At 44.5% G+C, this 17,510-nt stretch overlaps 1 protein-coding gene across 6 annotated transcripts in view; it reads left to right on the top strand.

Moving 5' to 3' along the window:
- The first annotated feature begins 15,030 nt into the window (after positions 1-15,030).
- NRG3 (neuregulin 3) overlaps positions 15,031-17,510 on the top strand; it is a 1,101,926-nt gene continuing 1,099,446 nt past the window's right edge. For all 6 annotated transcript variants that reach the window (XM_028098949.2, XM_088019858.1, XM_028098948.2 and 3 more), the window contains exon 1: positions 15,031-15,856. In XM_028098949.2, the coding sequence (XP_027954750.1) occupies positions 15,031-15,856 (826 nt within the window). The remainder of the gene's footprint in view (positions 15,857-17,510) is intronic.

The raw sequence follows: 17,510 nt of genomic DNA, 5'->3' as shown, positions 1-17,510 counted from the left end.
ATTTATAACAATCTGGTTCTTACTAATAGCAACATAATTTCAATAGTATGAAAACTTTGCATCCATATAGTTCTATTCCTGTCCCATTCCTTGAAGCTGTTATTGTCATATAAATGACATCTTTATATACTGCATGCCCATCAATACAGATTTATAATTACTGCTTTATGTCATTTTTTTAAATGACATAGAAAAAAAGAGTTATAAACAAAGAGTACATTTATATTGTCTTTTCCATTTACCTTTTGTTACCTTTACTGGTGCTTTTTATACACATGCATTCAAGTTATTGCCTGGTGTCCTTTAACTTCAGTCTAAAGGTTTCCCTTTAGTATTTCTTGTCAGGAAGCCATGCCAGCAACAAATTCTGTTTTTTTGCTTTTGTTTTTGTTTTAATCTAGAAATGTCTCAATTTCTCCTTCATTTTTGAAGGATAATTTTGCTGGATTTAGAATTTTTATCTAACAGTCTTTTCTTTCAGTTCTTTGCATATGAAGTGTTCATTGAAATATGTTCCCTTCTTTGAAATTGAAATGTGTTCAGTTCTTTGGCCTAGGTTTAGTGCCTTCTGACCTTAATGATCTCTGAGGAGAAATCAGCTGTTAATCTTTCTTTTTAGGCTTGTAGGTATATGACGCATCACTTTTCTTTTGCGTCTTTCAAGATTCTCTCTTGGTCATTGTTTTTTGATAGATTGATTACAGTGTTTCTAGTTATGGATCTCTTCAAATTTATCCTATTTGTAGCTTGTTGAGTAGCTTGGATTTGTAGATCAATGTGTTTTCATCAAATATAGGAAGATTTTGACCTTTATTCCTTCAAGTATTTTTTCTGCTTCCTCCCTTTCTATCTTGTCCTTCTGGGAATCCCATTATGCTTATTTGATATATTTAATGTTGTCCCACCAGTCTCTGAGGCTCTGCTAATTTTTCTTCCTTTTTGTTTTTCTTTTCCTCAAATGTGATTGTTTCAATTGATCTACACATCCATCTTTATGCCATTTCAACTTTGCTGATTTTTTCTTCCACCAGCTTAAATCTGCTGTGGAGCTCCTCTAGGGAGATTTTCATTTTCATTTCTATGCTTTCCAACTCAAGAATTTTTATTCAATTCTTTTTTATCATTTATATTTCTTTACTGATATTCTCTCTTTAGTGAGACATAAATCTCATACTGTCCTTTAGTTCTTTAGACACTGTTTCCTTTATGTCTTTGAACATATTTAAAATAACTCACTGAAAGTCTTTGTCTAATAAGTCTAACACCTGGACTTCCTAAAGAACAGTGTCTTTTGATTGCTTTTTCCTGCTTTTTTACCTTGTTTCTATGCATGTCTCATAATTTTTGGTTGAAAGTTTATATCTTATATAATATATTGTAACACCTCTGTAAATCAGATTTTACCCTTCCTTATGGCTTGTGGTTATTGTTGGTTGTTGTAATAGTTGCTGCTGTTTTGCTTAATGACTTTTCTGGACTAACTCTGCAAAGTCATATGTGCTCACTGAAGTGTCTGCTCAGTTAGCTTAGTGATTAGTTAATGAGTTCACAAAGGTTTCCTTAAACCTCTGAAAAAACAAGTCTCCCGGTCTTTGCCAAATGGTTCTGTGTGTTGTGGGGTATACCTTCAATGCTCTGGCAGTTTGTAACACTGCCTTCACCTCGCTTCCTACTTATACAGAGCCTCAAGGTCTGCCAGAGGTGAAAACTTAGAGCCTTGTCAGGTCTTCTCTAAATATGTGTACAGCCCTATGTATGTGCATGGTCTTCTTTAGTCTGCTGATAAACAATTGGTCATGTTTGCACAGGACCCATTTATCACCCATTCATTACATTCATTATTTCAATCCAGTTGACCAAGCCACCAACACTTATAGAAAGGACTGGAAACATGGCTACAAAAGACATGAGCTTAAAATCCCTTGACCCAGCAGCACTGAGAAGAGTGGAAAATATTATACAAAAGATCCAAAAGAAAAGTGTTTTGGGCTAAATAAAGGCAATCTAAGACAAAGGCAGGATCAAAATCAGTCTTCTTATTTCCTCCTCAATTCCTCAGGGCAAAGAATGACAGTGGATACAGGGTTTCTTCTTGTTTATAAACTTGTCTGAGGCAACAGTTTTCAAGGAATGACCTAGCCCCTACTCCTGGGTATGTATATACTAGAGATGAATTGTCATCTGGTGGGAGAGAGGTACCCAGCTATAACTAAAGAATAAAGCCCAAATCAAATTATTAAATTTGTTAAAAATTTTTTTCTATATTTCAGTTTGAAATTTTTTTTTAAAGAATGAAATTCGTATATCCTCTGTATCATCCAATGTAAAGTTACCATTGAAAATAGTAACTTTTCACTTATCACATCCATTGATAGTACTTAAGTGCTTTTTAATACACACACAATGTTTTAGAATTGGGAAAATGTATTTACATTTGTTTTCCATTTTAGCATCATACTCATCCTAGAGTTAGGCAGTGCTTCCCACAATTATGGACCAATATAACTGAGATCCAGAGTCTCATAAAATTATTGGAGTAGTAAGCATCCCAGCCTCTGTTTCCTATTTGTTCAGTGCATTTTCCACTGCTCATCTTCTTAATCACATGAAAGAATAAAAAATTTACTGGTCACAGTATCAGCTCTATCTATTGCTTTGTGGACACAGATTTTTCTAAATCCATCAAGTATTTGATACCAGTGTTTTCAGAAATAATATGTGACCTTTGGATTAGCTTAACCAAAATCTTTGCAACTAAGTTGAAGGCCTCTTTGAAAGCCCAGCGTGATGGACCAACTTTGATGTGCAGCGTTCTCTTTCTCCAGCATGACACTTCTGACACCATGTCTGGAGACAAAAGGGGGAATGACTTCATGGTGTCCCATCTTCTCTCTGTCTCTCTCACACACATTTTTAAAATTAAAATGAAAGAAAGAAAGAGAGAAAGAAAGAAGAAAGAAAGAAAGAGAGAGAGAGAGAAAGAAAGAGAGAAAGAAAGAGAGAAAGAAAGAAGAAAGAAAGAAAAGAAAGAAAGAAAGAAAGAAAAGAAAGAAAGAAAGAAAGAAAGAAAAGAAAGAAAGAAAGAAAGAAAGAAAGAAAGAAAGAAAGAAAGGAAGAAAGAAAGAAAGAAAGAAAGGAAGGAAGGAAGGAAGGAAGGAAGAAAGAAAGGAAGAAAGAAGAAAGGAAGAAAGAAAAAGAAAGAAAGGAAGAAAGAGAAAGAAAGGAAGGAAGAAAGAAGAAGAAATGGCCATTTTTCTGTAGGGAAGGGAATTTCTTGGAGAATTTGAATGATGCAGGTTTGTCTGAAAGCTTTAAAGATGAAAGGTATCACTTTTTACCCATTAGCCTGTAGAATGATGAGATCCTGAGTATACTTTGCTACTTCAAAGGGTCACTGGAATACAGCTTCCAGGAATGATTGCTTAAAAATATTGGGCCTTTGTGTGTGTGTGTGTGTGTGTGTGTGTGTGTGTGTGTGTGTGAAGGAGGTGTAGTTCCCTCCAAGGTCTTCCTTCAATACCCTTGGAGATTGCTACAAATTTTAGTGTTCACAAACTTTTTTTTTTAATTTTTTATTGTTATGTTAATCACCATATATTACATAATTTGTTTTGGTGTAGTGTTCCATGATTCATTGTTTGTTCGTAACACCCAGTGCTCCATGCAGAATGTGCCCTCTTTAATACCCATCACCAGGCTAACCCATCCCCCTACCCTCCTCCCCTCTAGAAACCTCAGTTTGTTTTTCAGAGTCCATCATCTCTCCTGGTCATCTCCCCCTCTGACTTACTCCCCTTCATTCTTCCTCTCCTGCTATCTTCTTTTTCTTTTTTCTTAAAATATGTTGCGTTATTTGTTTCAGAAGTACAGATCTGTGATTCAACAGTTTTACACAATTCACAGCGCTCACCGTAGCACATATCTTCCCCAATGTCTATCACCCAGCCACCCCATCCCTCCCACCCCCCACCACTCCAGCAACCCTCAGTTTGTTCCTGAGATTAAGAATTCCTCATATCAGTGAGGTCATATGATACATGTCTTTCTCTGATTGACTTATTTCACTCAGCATAACACCCTCCAGTTCCATCCACATCATTGCAAATGGCAAAATCTCATTCCTTTTGATGGCTGCATAATATTCCATTGTGTATATATACCCCATCTTCTTTATCCATTCATCTGTCGATGGACATCTTGGCTCTTTCCACAGTTTGGCTATTGAGTGTTCACAAACTTTTTGATGTTAACTTCTAAATCTTTCTTGGTACCATTTGTAAATTCTAATATAGGACATGAGGTATCTTCTGTCATTCTTCAAGCCTGGGTGGAATTTCTAGAGGTTACACTAGGGTTCTGTCCTCTTGCTTAAACATTAGAGGTAGATAGATAGATAGATAGATAGATAGATAGATAGATAGATAGATAGATATTGATAGATATAGATCACCTCAGTGCATTTGGAGGTTCACATTCAAGAAACTAATCACGCTTTGCCCTAAGAGCTATCTTGCTGTTCAGCCAGTTGTTCAGAGAAGTCAGATGTGTGCCGTGGAGAACCATTAGGGATGCTAATTGTAAGTTTACTTCCTTAAGACTTCCAGAGAGAGAAAGGACAGCAGGCAGGCCTGTGTGTGAGGTGGCAAACTGTGTAATTATTTGCAAATCTGCCTTAAGGCAGAAAGCACCAATATCTTCTGTTAGGTCTGCTTGCCAGGGGAATACTTCCTCACTAATTGAATATTTCCCAAGGAGATTATTTTTATGTTTACGTCATTCCCAAAGTGATGATTCTGAGATTTTGCCTAATGTTTTCTTTAATATTTAAACCATTAACCATAAATAGTGTCATTTTGGTCTTTAATCTTATCCAGCGTAGTAGAAATTATAAATTGTTTCCATTTACAGTGATTTAGTGGAGGTCAGAGTTGGGTGGATTTTCTTATTCCAGTCCCTGGTGGAGAGTTGTTCATGAAAGCAACCATTAGTACTGCAGTTGGCTGCCATTCTAAACTCCTCTTGTCTGCTTCTGAAGGAACGTTGGCTCTCCTCCCATAGTGCAGTGGAAGCCAGTTGGCCTGGTTAGTCTCTCAGGGGGTCAACTTTGCATTTCACAACTCAGAAATTCCTTTGGGTAAACAAGCCCAAAGAATGATCTGTTTTCACTTTCTGCCTCTTACTTTGTGTTTGGAATTCAATCATCACTGTTCAGTATATAGTTTTATCCCATCCATACATGTAATCCCATTCCTATTCCACCTTCTTCCCTTTACACTTAACACAAATTCTGCTCTTATGCCTTCCCTTACTTCTTTACATAAATCAGTACTCACAGACACACACACAGCCCAAGCCCAAGCAGGCACAAACACAATTATTGGTCAAGTATGTCAATGTTCAAGAAGTCTGTAGTCACAAGAGAAGACCTTCTCACATTCTTACATCCCAGCATTAATTAAAAACAATTATTTTTGAGAATTTGAATTGAAAAAAATGGATATTAGCCAAACTCCCAAGAAAGGCAACAAAAACTTGATATAAGTTTGTGTGTTTTCTAAATTATATGGGATCATATCCATGGTTTTAAAGGATTTACTATGATACAGTTTTATGGCTTCTAGATTCTAAAATACCCTCTGTTAAGCTAACTAGAATTTGAAGGATATTTTGTCAAATTCAGATATGCTTTTTATCTCATTCCTGTGGAATTCCTATGTTTTTTCACTGTTTGTCACAGGCACTAAAGATTAGGACAGAATTTTACTCCATATTTCCCATATAAAAAGGAAGCATAAATCTATAAGACCCATTACCACTCTCATTTTAACTAATAATTATTATCACATGCACATTCTTAAAATGCTAAAAAGAGAGCTATAAATTTGTCAGCGTTGGAGTTGAGCTTTACCTGAAATCCGTGCTCCTGGAAAACAACAGTAGTTAAGAAAACCATCCCCACAGTTTCGGTTTTCAAAAACCCCTTCACCCATTTATGTTTCAGGAAATGGCTTATCACTAAGAACCATCCCTCCCCATATGACTTAGACAAGACTTCTTGTAAACTCGTTCTCATGACTCCCGTGACATTTACAGATGACCCCTTGTTTACCTGTGTTGAGGCCAAACACAAACCTTTCTTCTTTCTCCTGAACCTGCTTTCAAGGGCAAATATAGATCCTCTAGCCTCTTGCTCTTTATCTCGTGAATGATTACCTAAGACTAGGTCTGTCCCCCTAAAACTAGATAGACACAGAAATAAATATTTCCTGTTCAGCTAAGATTTCAGCTAACTGCAAAACAATTCCAACCTTAAATTGCTCTTCATGCCTCCCAGTGACAATCAAAGGCAAAGCCACCAGCTCCCAGTGACAATCAAAGGCAAAGCCACCAGGCTGAGACATTCTGATCTTTGGATCTGGGGTGCTCTCCTTACTGCTATTGCCCGAATAAAATCAGTTTCTTTACCTGTTCTCTTTTTCCTTTGGCATCAGTGATGCTGAGCATAACTACAACTCTATTCAGATAATCCACACAAAACTCTGGAGCCAGTTGATTAAATTCATCATCAAGCATTGCTTGAGTAATCTTTTTTTTTTTCCCTTTACTGTCTGCATTCAGCTTCAGCACTGCACACAGGCATAGTCATATACATATATAAACATATGTTTGTAACTTTGTTTAAAATCAGCCTCCACCAAATGGTAAAATTTCAAAGGTAGGATAAAGAGTGGGGTTTTTACGAATTCAAAACCCCTTGCAGTATCTATTTCACAAGGGGTAAGCACTGTTAGCCTCTTTGGTTTCAGTTAATATTTTCTTCTAAATAAACTAGATGGTGTTTTCCTTCCTTCTTTCTCAATTTATAAGCACCAAGCAAGTTTTGTCCTCTTGAGATATCCTTTCTTAGAGACAAAACAGATGGGCCAAATCTGCTGTAGGTTATTAATACTTATTCCTGGTAATTTTGTGGGTTTCCTTGTTTTTAATGTTTCAAGTTTTTATTTAAATTCTAGTTAGTTAACATACAGTGTAATATTAGTTTCAGAAGTAGAATTTAGTGATTCATCACTTACATATAACCCAGTGCTCATCCGAACAAGTGCCCTGCCTATCACCCATTTAACCCAACCCTCACCTCCCTCCCTCCAGCAACCCTCAGTTTGTTCTCTATAGTTAAGAGTCGCTTTTATGGTTTGCTTCTCACTCTTTTTCTTTCCCCTATGTTTATCTGTTTTGTTTCTTAAATTCCACATATGAGTGAAATTGTATGTTATTTATCTTTCTCTGGCTTTCTTTTTTTTTCTTAAGATTTTTAATTTATTTATTTGACAGAGAGACAGCGAGAGCGGGAACACAAGCAGGGGGAGTGGGAGAGGGAGAAGCAGGCTTCCCATGGAGCAGGGAACCCGATGCGGGGCCCGATGCAGGACCCTGGGATCATGACCTGGGCCGAAGGCAGACACTTAATGGCTGAGCCACCCAGGAGCCCCTTTTCTCTGACTTTCTTATTTTACTTAGCATAATACACTCTAGCTCCGTCTACTTTGTTGCAAATGGCAAGATTTCATTCTTTTTTTTGGCTTAGTAATATTCCATTGTGTGTGTGTGTGTGTGTGTGCATGTGTGTGTGCATGTCTGTATGTGCGTGTGAGCGTGTGTGTGTATGTGTATGTGTGTAGGTGTGTAGGTGCGTGTGTGCGTGTGTATGTATGTATGTGTTTATGTGTGTGTGTGTGTGTACGAGCATGTATGCGTATGCGTGGGTATGTGTATGTGTGTGCGTGTATGCATGTGTGCATGTGTGCGCACATGTGTGCGTGTGTGTGTGTATGTGTTCGTGTGTGTGCATGTGTGTGTATGTGTGTGTGTGTATACTCTTTCAATAATTTGGCTAGTGTTGATAATGCTGCTATAAATATTGGGGTGCATGTCCCCCTTTCAATCAGTATTTGTGTATTTGTGTATCCTTTGGGTAAATATCTAGTAGTGCAGTTGCTGGGTGTAGGGCAGTTCTATTTTTAACTTTTTGAGGAACCTCTGTACTGTTTCCACAGCGGCTGCACCAGTGTTTGCATGAGGAGGTCACATAGTGTGTGTGTTGTGTTGGACGGCACGCAACAGAGGGGATAAGTGTACGTTTGTCACCTGGAATGATGGGCCCAGGGCTTCTCCCCAATACTTTTTGCTTGTCCTGAAACTTACAGACCCCTCCAAGATCCAGCTTGTTAATGGCAACAACACAGTGCCAAGCGCCTACAAATATCTTAAGCAAAACATGTTGGAAAAGATCGGCTCCTTAGAGAATGTGGCAAGAGGCAATCTGCATTTTCATTAAATAAGAATACTTGCTATTATTTTTGAGCTGCCTACCTCAGGCCAACGACTACCCTAGGCACATAACATGTGACATTTTTTCAGCTGCACAAACAGCTGGAAGTCCAAATCAAGTCTGTTTGACTTTAAATTTCTGCTCTTTCTCCTTTGTGAATGACTGTATCTACATCAAGAATACATTGCTGGACTGATACAGGAAATGAAAGATATTTTGTGGAACACTCAAAAACCCTCATAGACTACCAGTAATCCTCAGAAGAGATTGTGGGGGGGAAATAACTCTAAATTCATACTTTTATCTTAATATTCTGTAGATCAAGCAAGAAGTTAGGGTCATGTTGGGCACCTCGCTATTGTGACCGAAGGCCTCAGGGGGTTAGCACCAAGGCTGTCTGTGCTCGGGTTTCTGTGAGCAGCTCATGAGAAAGTTCCTATAGCGCAGACAGACATAAAGTAAACCAGTGGAGAATTGTGGAACATTGTCTGATTTTTTTCTCTCTATAGAGGGTTATGAAAATTTCATCCCCAAGTCTAAGGAAGCAGAATGTCGATTTCTAGAAAACACGGGTGAGATGAAGCCAAAGTATTATTTATACAAACCTGAACTCACAGCAACTCTTCCTGAATGTAGCTGTATTAGGTTTCTTACAGATAATGCAGTTTGAGACACAGATTTTTTTTTCTTCCATTATAAGAAAGCGTTTCAGGGAGCTGGCTTTCTACATTGCATGTCTTCTATACTTGCAACTTAACTTACACTTAACCTGATTGGGGAGTGGTGAAAGGCATGTGGATTGCCAAATGAAATCTTGTTGTAGTCTGAAGAGGGAGTGAGAGAGAACATGAATCTGCCACCTTTGTTTCTGAGCATGCCGAGAAGACACTTCCTTGGATCTTTCCAAAGCCCCAGATTGTCCACGGTTGCTTGATCAGTGAATTGTCAAAGCAAACGTCCATCTACCAGTCCTCCAGTTTTACATCCAATAAAATGATTTCAAAAGAATAGAGTCATCTGGAGAACTGATCTGAGAAAAATCTACTACCAGTATTTGGGAAAGGTATCAGGGCTAAAAGGGCAAACACTGATGAAGGATCAAAAACTAGATAAGACAAACATTTATAGTAACTTTGAGTGCCAAGAGTAAAGTCCCATGTTGGTACTCTAAAATACAGGCAGTTTGAATTCAGTGCAAAAAAAAAAAAAAAAAAAAAAAAAACAATTAGGTAACATCTCACTATGACACTTAGATCCTTCAACACCGAGTTTCCAGCTTATTTTCTACTTCGGCTTCTCCTCTAGAGTCACTCTGCATTCCAACTAGACTCCTAATGCCATAGGATGGCGTCATGCCTTCTTGGCATGGTGGATGCTTAAACTGCTCACTGTTGCCATTGTCCACTTTCACCACCTCCTTGACTGGTGCTTCCTGCTACTTGTGTGTCTACCCCAATCCAGTGAGGTCTGGCTGAACACCAGGAGTCCGTAATGAACTCTCCAGCATGCTCCTCTTAGGCTCCTCTCCCTGTTTCAGTATAAAAAGGCTCTGTGCTTGTGTACCTCTCTCTTTGAACTCAGAGCTCAGGTTCTGCCACAGAAATCTTCACAAAAATCCTCCCTCTGTCTACCATGTGTGGTGCCATCTATCTACCTAGTTCTTAGTTAACCTGTCTGAAATTTTGGCATTGTCCTCTGACAACTCCCACTGAAATTTCACATCTATTTTGTCTTAGTGCCTCATTCAAAGCTTTGAATTTCACATCCTGTTATTCAGTGTTTCCTAATTTGTGAGAGTGCAGTTAGGTGATATTCTAAATACCTTAACTCTGGGCATTGTTACAATCATCTTTTTTGACTAGAACATAGCTGCAACTGGAATTCTTCACCTTTACACTTTGTGTTTTTTGCTCTGTAGAATTTATGAATTTTAGTGTTTGTTTTACTTATGATATTGGGATATGATGCTCAAATCTTTGCAGTCAAGGTGTTGTGAACAGGCATATCCACCCGGAAAATTTTCTAGTACATTTTGGGTGGGTCTTATATGTAAGACATAAAGCACTCTCAAGAAATAAACAAGGTTACTCATTGAGCCCTATAAAGAAAACAATCGGTTTCTCTTTCAAAAAGGCCACCATGAGTTACTATGAAATGTGATCATAATAATAATTGTAGTGGACTAAACCAAGAGAGCATAAAAAATATGCATCCATGAGAAGGTTAACCCTACTAATCCTTTTTAAAATGTTTACTCTGTGAAATATTTTGAGATACCATGTTGTCTATACACATGATTCTAGTGGATGTTATAAAGACTATTACGATTCTGCAGGCTGGACTGGCTTCTGTAGTAACTACAAATATTCAGGGAACGCACAGCTAATAAAAGAACAACCTAGTACTCTCAGGAGGGTCAAGTCCTCATGGCCTGTGAGGATAATAAATAGATTGGAGACATTGGGATTGAAGAAGAGATGTCCTATGTAATCATACCAAAAAGGCTTGTCCATTGTGGTGCAAAACAGCACTTCTTATTTTCTGAGAGAATACATAATTTATGTATTTGGTTTGTTTGCTTAGTGTCAGTCTCTCCTACTAAAATGAGTTCCACGAATGTAGGGAGATTCTGTTTTGTTTTCTGTTGTATGTTCAATGCCTAGCACCTAGTTCATGAAAGGTTGATCTAGTCAAAGAGCTAAGAAGAAAAGGTGAAAGTATGGGAAGGCAGATTTTTGGCTTAACACACAGGCTTTTGTAATGACGTATATTATCTGCAGGCTGGGCCAGTAAGTCGTGCCTTCTCTAGAGCTACAGCTGGATCAAGCTGACTGTTGGGCTGGGACGTTTTGGAGGCTGACACGGTGGGGGGTGTATGGCCACTAAGTTCATTTCTACCCTTGTGGTTCTGAAGATGGGCCTTTGCCAAAGACTTGACAATGGAGGGAACCCAAGATGATGACATTGTATTGTGAGTGATGATAACTAATTAAACTTGGGGTATGAAAGATTAGGAGTCAGAGATGGCACTGGTACTCCCAGCTTCAGTATTTTGGTACCACTGAAAGGAAAAACTGAAGTTCAGTAGAAATGCTGGCTTGTGGACAAATGTTAAGCAATGGTCATAAATTTTGAGTTTAATGTGTTAGTGGATCACACAGGAGACATCCAGAAGGTAATTATGTTCAGGCAGAGATGGAGCTCAGGAGAGGCTGAGGTATGTCATGCCTATTTATTAGAAAAATCCACACCCCTCTCTCCAGGAAGGTATCCGAAAATGTTGCTTAAAAGATGCCATAGGGGACGCCTGGCTGGCTCAGTGGGTTAAGCGTTTGCCTTTGGCTCAGGTCATGATCGTAGGGTCTTGGAACTGAGTTCCGCACTGGGCTCCCTGCTCAGTGGAGAGCCTGCTTCTCCCTCTGCTGCCGCTCCCCCTGCTTGTGCTCTCTCTGACAAATAAATTAAATCTTAAAAAAAAAAGATGCCATAGGTAAGTAGATCATTCAGCTATAGAATTTAATATAATTATGTAGAATGTAGGTATTATAGTTTCATTTCACAGATGAGAAAATAGAAGACCAGAGCGACTTTTTTCCTTTTTGGGACCAGAGGTCTAACTTGAATCCCTGTCTTCAGAGTCTGAGCGTGAAGCTATTTCTCCAGTGTTCTGCTTCAGGGAACTGAGTCACCAAAATGAGACTCCTCACAATGGGACGGACTAGCTGGTTGCTCATTGACAGTGAGAGTGTCCACCACTTGTCCTTGACTCAGCTGTGCCCACACCCCCTCCCCAATTCCAGTTCCAGTGCTTACCACCTGCTACCAGGAAGCCTCACCATAAAACTGCAAGTTAACGATGGTTGCATCTGCCAAATTTTCTTGGATGGGCTAGTATAACGAGCTCCCCAGTACAAGGCTATCACGCCTGGGCTCTTTTTCCCCTCCTCTAGTGATGATGTTCACTGTGAAAGCCGCTAATGGGTAGTCAAGTGCAATGGCTTGGGATCTGGGAGAAAATGAGCTCAACAGGGAACCATGAATAAGTTGTTAAAGCTAAGTGGAAGTGAGAAGTGGAGGGAATTTGGAGAGGCAGCTGAGGAAGGCATTGGGGAGAACCGAGGCGACATGGGGTGAATTCAGTGAGAATACAGCTTCAGGAGAGCATTTGTCCAGCAACAGAATTACAGCACCTTTTTGTACCCTGGATTGACTTCAGTGGGCAAAGAAGGGAGGGGTTACAGAAATGCTGGGGGAGCCAATGAACTAGGAGTGTTTTCTGGAAAACTAATTTCCTGTCTCACATGGCTGACAACAGCACCTGCTATACTTTCACAACATTTTGTGTGAAAGCTAAGTTTTATTTGCTATACAAGAAAGGCTGGCCAGTAACTGCCCAGCACCCACAGAAGGTGGAGATTGGGTCCATTTTTATTTAACAGGACTGTGCCTTGCATTGGAAAGCTGAAGGAATAGAGATTCAAGGGTTGTGGCTTTTTTTTTGTTTGTTTGTTTGTTTCTTTTCACTTGCAATTTTTGGAACTGTAATTCAGCACTACTGGATTAGGGCATGTTCTATCAAACTAAAAATCATAAGCTTTCCTATGGAGAAAGTCTCAATGTTATAGATGAAAGAGGTGACAGCCGCATTACTGCTATCAAAAATAATTTATTAACTGTGTCTGTGCAAAATACTCTGGTAGGCCCCAAATCCCAGGAGCTTCGCGTTTCAATGCATCCTCTGCTCTCTGCAGTCTTCTCAGCATACTGTTCGGCTCTCCACCTGTGAATAAAATGGATACCTTGAAAACTTCATCTTTGTGGAGGCTGTTAACAGTACAAGAGAACGCTGGTTCCTGCATCGGTGCCAATCTTACAGTGCTGGGGAGCTGTATAGGAGGCTGTCATCCTCAACTTCTCATTCTCCGAGCTTGTAAATAAAAACATCTTTCCAGTTTCCACTTTAGACCAGGAAATCTGGGGAGAGTTGACAAGCGAGGTTCTGCATCATCAGCATAAAGCATGCTGATGCTGGCTCTCTAACCCTTTCCTTCTTCTTCTCCCGGTCCCCCGGACTCCCAGGTAGGTCCCACACCGCACCTGAGATACAGGTACACCGACGCCTCTCTACCCAAGGTAAGAAACCAGCAACGCACCCCAAATCCTTCTAAATTTTACCTCTCACCATCAGTTGTCATGTGACAGGTGTACCTGTGCTTTCACCTACATTTAAAGGCAATACTTTGTTTTTTAAGATAAGTTGTTCTCAATCCGCTTGTAGATATCTGACAGGTGTAACTGCACAAAGCTCGTCTGCTTCACCAGCATCTGTCTGAGGAACTCGGAGAAAAGGTGGCTGTCCATCGAGCAGCACCCGCCATCAGGCCGGGGAGTGCACAGACGCCCTCCCACGCGCTCAGGCCTTGCTCCCTTGCCCCGCAGCGTTAGTCTGACCCCGCGGGGTCCGTTCGGGAGACGGGCTTACGATCGGTCCGGAGCTGCTTTTGCCACACACTTCCAAGTGGGGGTTTGCTTGGATCATTTATTTCTCTTGTGCACATTAAGAAACCACCATTAGGTGTTGGTGGGAGGCGCCACTCTGCCTGAAGCCCAGCCCGTCCGCCGCGGATCCGCGCACACAGCACCCGCCCGGCCGCCAGAGCTCGCCTGGAGCCACCTCCGGCCCGAGGTCCGCGTCGCCTGGGATCCCCGACGCGGTCTCCTGTTTCACCTTCCCAAGCGTGACCCGGCAGCGGCGCCGGGGTGTGATTTCGATTCCTCTGCGGATTGTGGGGTTCCCTCCGCGGTGGGTCCGACAGCACCCGCCGTGGACGCCCAGTGCGCCCCCGGACCCGGGCTCGCGGCGGCGACGGCGCAGCTCGCTGGAGTTTGACTCTCGGGCGGCGGCGGCGCGGAGCCGCGGGCGGCGGGAGTGAGGCGAGCCCGGCCGCTCGCCCTCCGCGCTGCGCTCGGATTGGTCTCTCCCAGAGAGTGCTGGCCGAGGGTTGGCTGCGGGCCGGCTGAAGAACAGGTGCACCTTGCCGCCCGGGCTCGCGGAGCGCCGCCGAAAAACGCGGCGCGCCGGGCCGGGCGAACGGCGGCGGCGGCGGCCAGGTCGGCCCCCTGTGTCGGAATGCGGCTTTCCGGCGTCCGGCATCCCGCGGCCAGGCGGCTCGGCCCCTGAACGCGGCTCGAGGCCCAGCGGCGGCGCGGGCGGGCGCCCCGGGGATCGGGCCGGGCGCGGCGCCCCGAGGATGCCGGCGCGGCTGGAGCGCATGCAGGCGGCGGGCAGCGACAGCGGCAGCGGCGGCAGCGACAGCAGCAGCAGCAGCAGCAGCATCAGTAGCAGCAGGAGCGGGGCCCCGGCGCGCAGGAGGCCGCTTGGCGGGCTGCAGACGCGCCCAGCCGCTCCCTGACCGGCCGGCGGCGCCGGGGGCCCGTCTCGCCCCTCTTCCGCGCTCCTCGCCGCCCCCTCCCCGGCCCGCGTCCCCTCCCCCGCTCCTCTCCTCCCCGCCCGCCGCCCGCCTCTCGGGGGGAGGGGCGTGGGGGCAGGGAGCCGATTTGCATGCGGCCGCCGCGGCCGCTGCCTGCGCCCGAACCCGCCGCCGCCGCCGCCGCCGGAGCCCGCGCCCGCGCCCGGCCCGCGCGGCCCCATGCCTCTGGCGCGGCCCTCGGGGGGGCGAAGGTGAAGACCGGCTCCTAGGATGAGTGAAGGTGCGGCCGCTGCCTCGCCACCTGGAGCCGCTTCGGCAGCCGCCGCCTCGGCCGAGGAGGGCACCGCGGCGGCTGCGGCGGCGGCAGCGGCGGGCGGGGGCCCGGACGGCGGCGGCGAAGGGGCGGCCGAGCCCCCCCGGGAGTTACGCTGTAGCGACTGTATAGTGTGGAACCGGCAGCAGACGTGGCTGTGCGTGGTGCCTCTGTTCATCGGCTTCATCGGCCTGGGGCTCAGCCTCATGCTCCTCAAATGGATCGTGGTGGGCTCCGTCAAGGAATACGTGCCCACCGACCTGGTGGACTCCAAGGGGATGGGCCAGGACCCCTTCTTCCTCTCCAAGCCCAGCTCCTTCCCCAAGGCCATGGAGACCACCACCACGACCACTTCTACTGCGTCCCCCGCCACCCCCTCCGCCGGCGGCGCCGCCTCTTCCAGGACGCCCAACCGGATTAGCACCCGCCTGACGACCATCACGCGGGCGCCGACTCGCTTTCCCGGGCACCGGGTGCCCATCCGGGCCAGCCCGCGCTCCACCACCGCACGGAACACTGCGGCACCCCCGACAGTTCTGTCCACCACAGCCCCCTTCTTCAGTAGCAGCACGCCGGGCTCCCGACCACCGGTGCCAGGAACCCCCAGTACCCAGGCAATGCCCTCCTGGCCCACTGCGGCATACGCTACCTCCTCTTACCTTCATGATTCTACTCCGTCCTGGACCCTGTCTCCCTTTCAGGATGCTGCCACCACCTCTTCCTCCTCCTCGTCTTCCTCCTCTACCACCACCACGCCAGAAACAAGCACCAGCCCCAAATTTCGTAAGTATACACGGGGACTGAACTCTGATTTACTACTGACTTTCCGTTTTGCCCTCCTGCTGTCTTTTCCCTTCCGCCGCCTGTCTTCTAGCATCCTCCACCCCTCACCCCATTCCAGGTTTGGAGCGCTGAATGAGATAGTTAACCTGGCCGCAAGGGAGGAAAAAAGTGTGGGTCTGTTCGGGGTCCCTGTGCAGGCTGGGGGGCAGTAGGAAACGGAGGCAGATTGTAAAGCTCCACCCGGCCTACTTCAGTGGGTCCCAGACGAGAACAGATCTCCTAACTCCCTTCCAAGGGTTAACGCGAGCGCGATCTCTGCTCACTGCAGACCTGCTGGCGAGCTCCGGGATCCGGCTCCTATTGAGAGCTGGGGAGGGAGGGAGGCCTTCCCAAAAGCCCTGAGCCCTTTCCCCGCCGGTAGGAAGGAGTGAAAAAAAAGCACATGCAAATTGACCGATGATAAACCACAAGGGGAAGTTATGTCTGTGTGGGTGTGTGTGCGCGTGTGTGTGTGGGGGGGTGATTTGATGGAAATGTTGATAGAATGAAGCTGTCGACTTATAGCAGCCCTGACCCGGGCAGCGACCAGGAAGGAAGGGTTAATTAGAAACCACTGGGGGAGGTAAGGAAAGGAGGCGATCCATGGCGTAGGGCTAAAGTGATCACCACCCCCCTCCACCACGCCCCCCCCCGTCTCCCCCCCCAGCCTGCCCATGGCCCTTCCTGGGTGTAGAGATTGATTCTGTGGTCGCCCAGAGTGAGTTAAGTAGGGGGAAATAGCAAGGGAGCCCTGCCGAGCTACCGCCTCTAGGGTCCTGACGGAGGAGGAGTTTTTTCAGCTGTCAAGCGTTTGCTTTTGTTCCTTTCCCAAAGGTGGGCTGTGAAACCTCATCTCCCTTCCCTCTGTGCCTGAAAAATATAAGGGGAATTGGACAGAGTTCTCTGCACTCCAGGGGGAGAACGTCCAACCCCTTTGAAACAGGTCACTCTGTGAATGTAGCATCTTTAGCCTGGGCGCGATTCCTGCCAGCCCTGGCCAGTTTACCCCAAGAGTGATAGCTTCCTATGTATTTGTCTAGGTGGTGTATATTTTCTCTGTATTTTTACAAATGTTTTGTGTGACTAATTGACCTCCCACCCCCCTACGCCCCACCTTGCTCTTAAAGGAAATGTTGGGAAGCTTCTCAGTCTGACTATTGATCAGGATATCGGAAACAGTTTGCAACCTGTGAAGGTTATTTAGGACAAACCCCCCGCCTGCCAGTTCAAGTTCTGTGCAAGCCTGTTCTCAAAAAACTGTCTTTACATTGTATTTCTGTTTTGAGCTATAACATCTGGAGAGGAAGAGGGCTCATCATTAACTCTTCAGTAGGATTACCTGGCTTGCTTTCAGTCATCTGACAATTTTTCATTTCTCAGACCTGTGATCTTATTAACCTGGGTGTTATTTAACCCTTGAAACTTTTTTTTTAAAAAAAGGATTTAGTGCGTTTGTGGGTAAGGTCCAAGAGAGAAATTCCTTAATGCCCTGACTCTGGGAGAAAAAAAAAAAAAGATAAATTGGGAGTCAGAGAGAAGAGGGGAAGGAGGGAATCTGCCACAAACCAGAATGGCAGTCAAACCGGATAACTTCCTGCTTCCCTCTCCTTTGGCT

This window comes from Eumetopias jubatus, unplaced genomic scaffold (assembly GCF_037043125.1).
Source record: "Eumetopias jubatus isolate StellerSeaLion01/CBP00866 unplaced genomic scaffold, mEumJub1_p1.0 scaffold_17, whole genome shotgun sequence".
NCBI lineage: Eukaryota > Metazoa > Chordata > Mammalia > Carnivora > Otariidae > Eumetopias > Eumetopias jubatus.
Note: the sequence above shows the minus strand (reverse complement) of the source record. Positions and strands in the feature narration are given on the sequence as shown.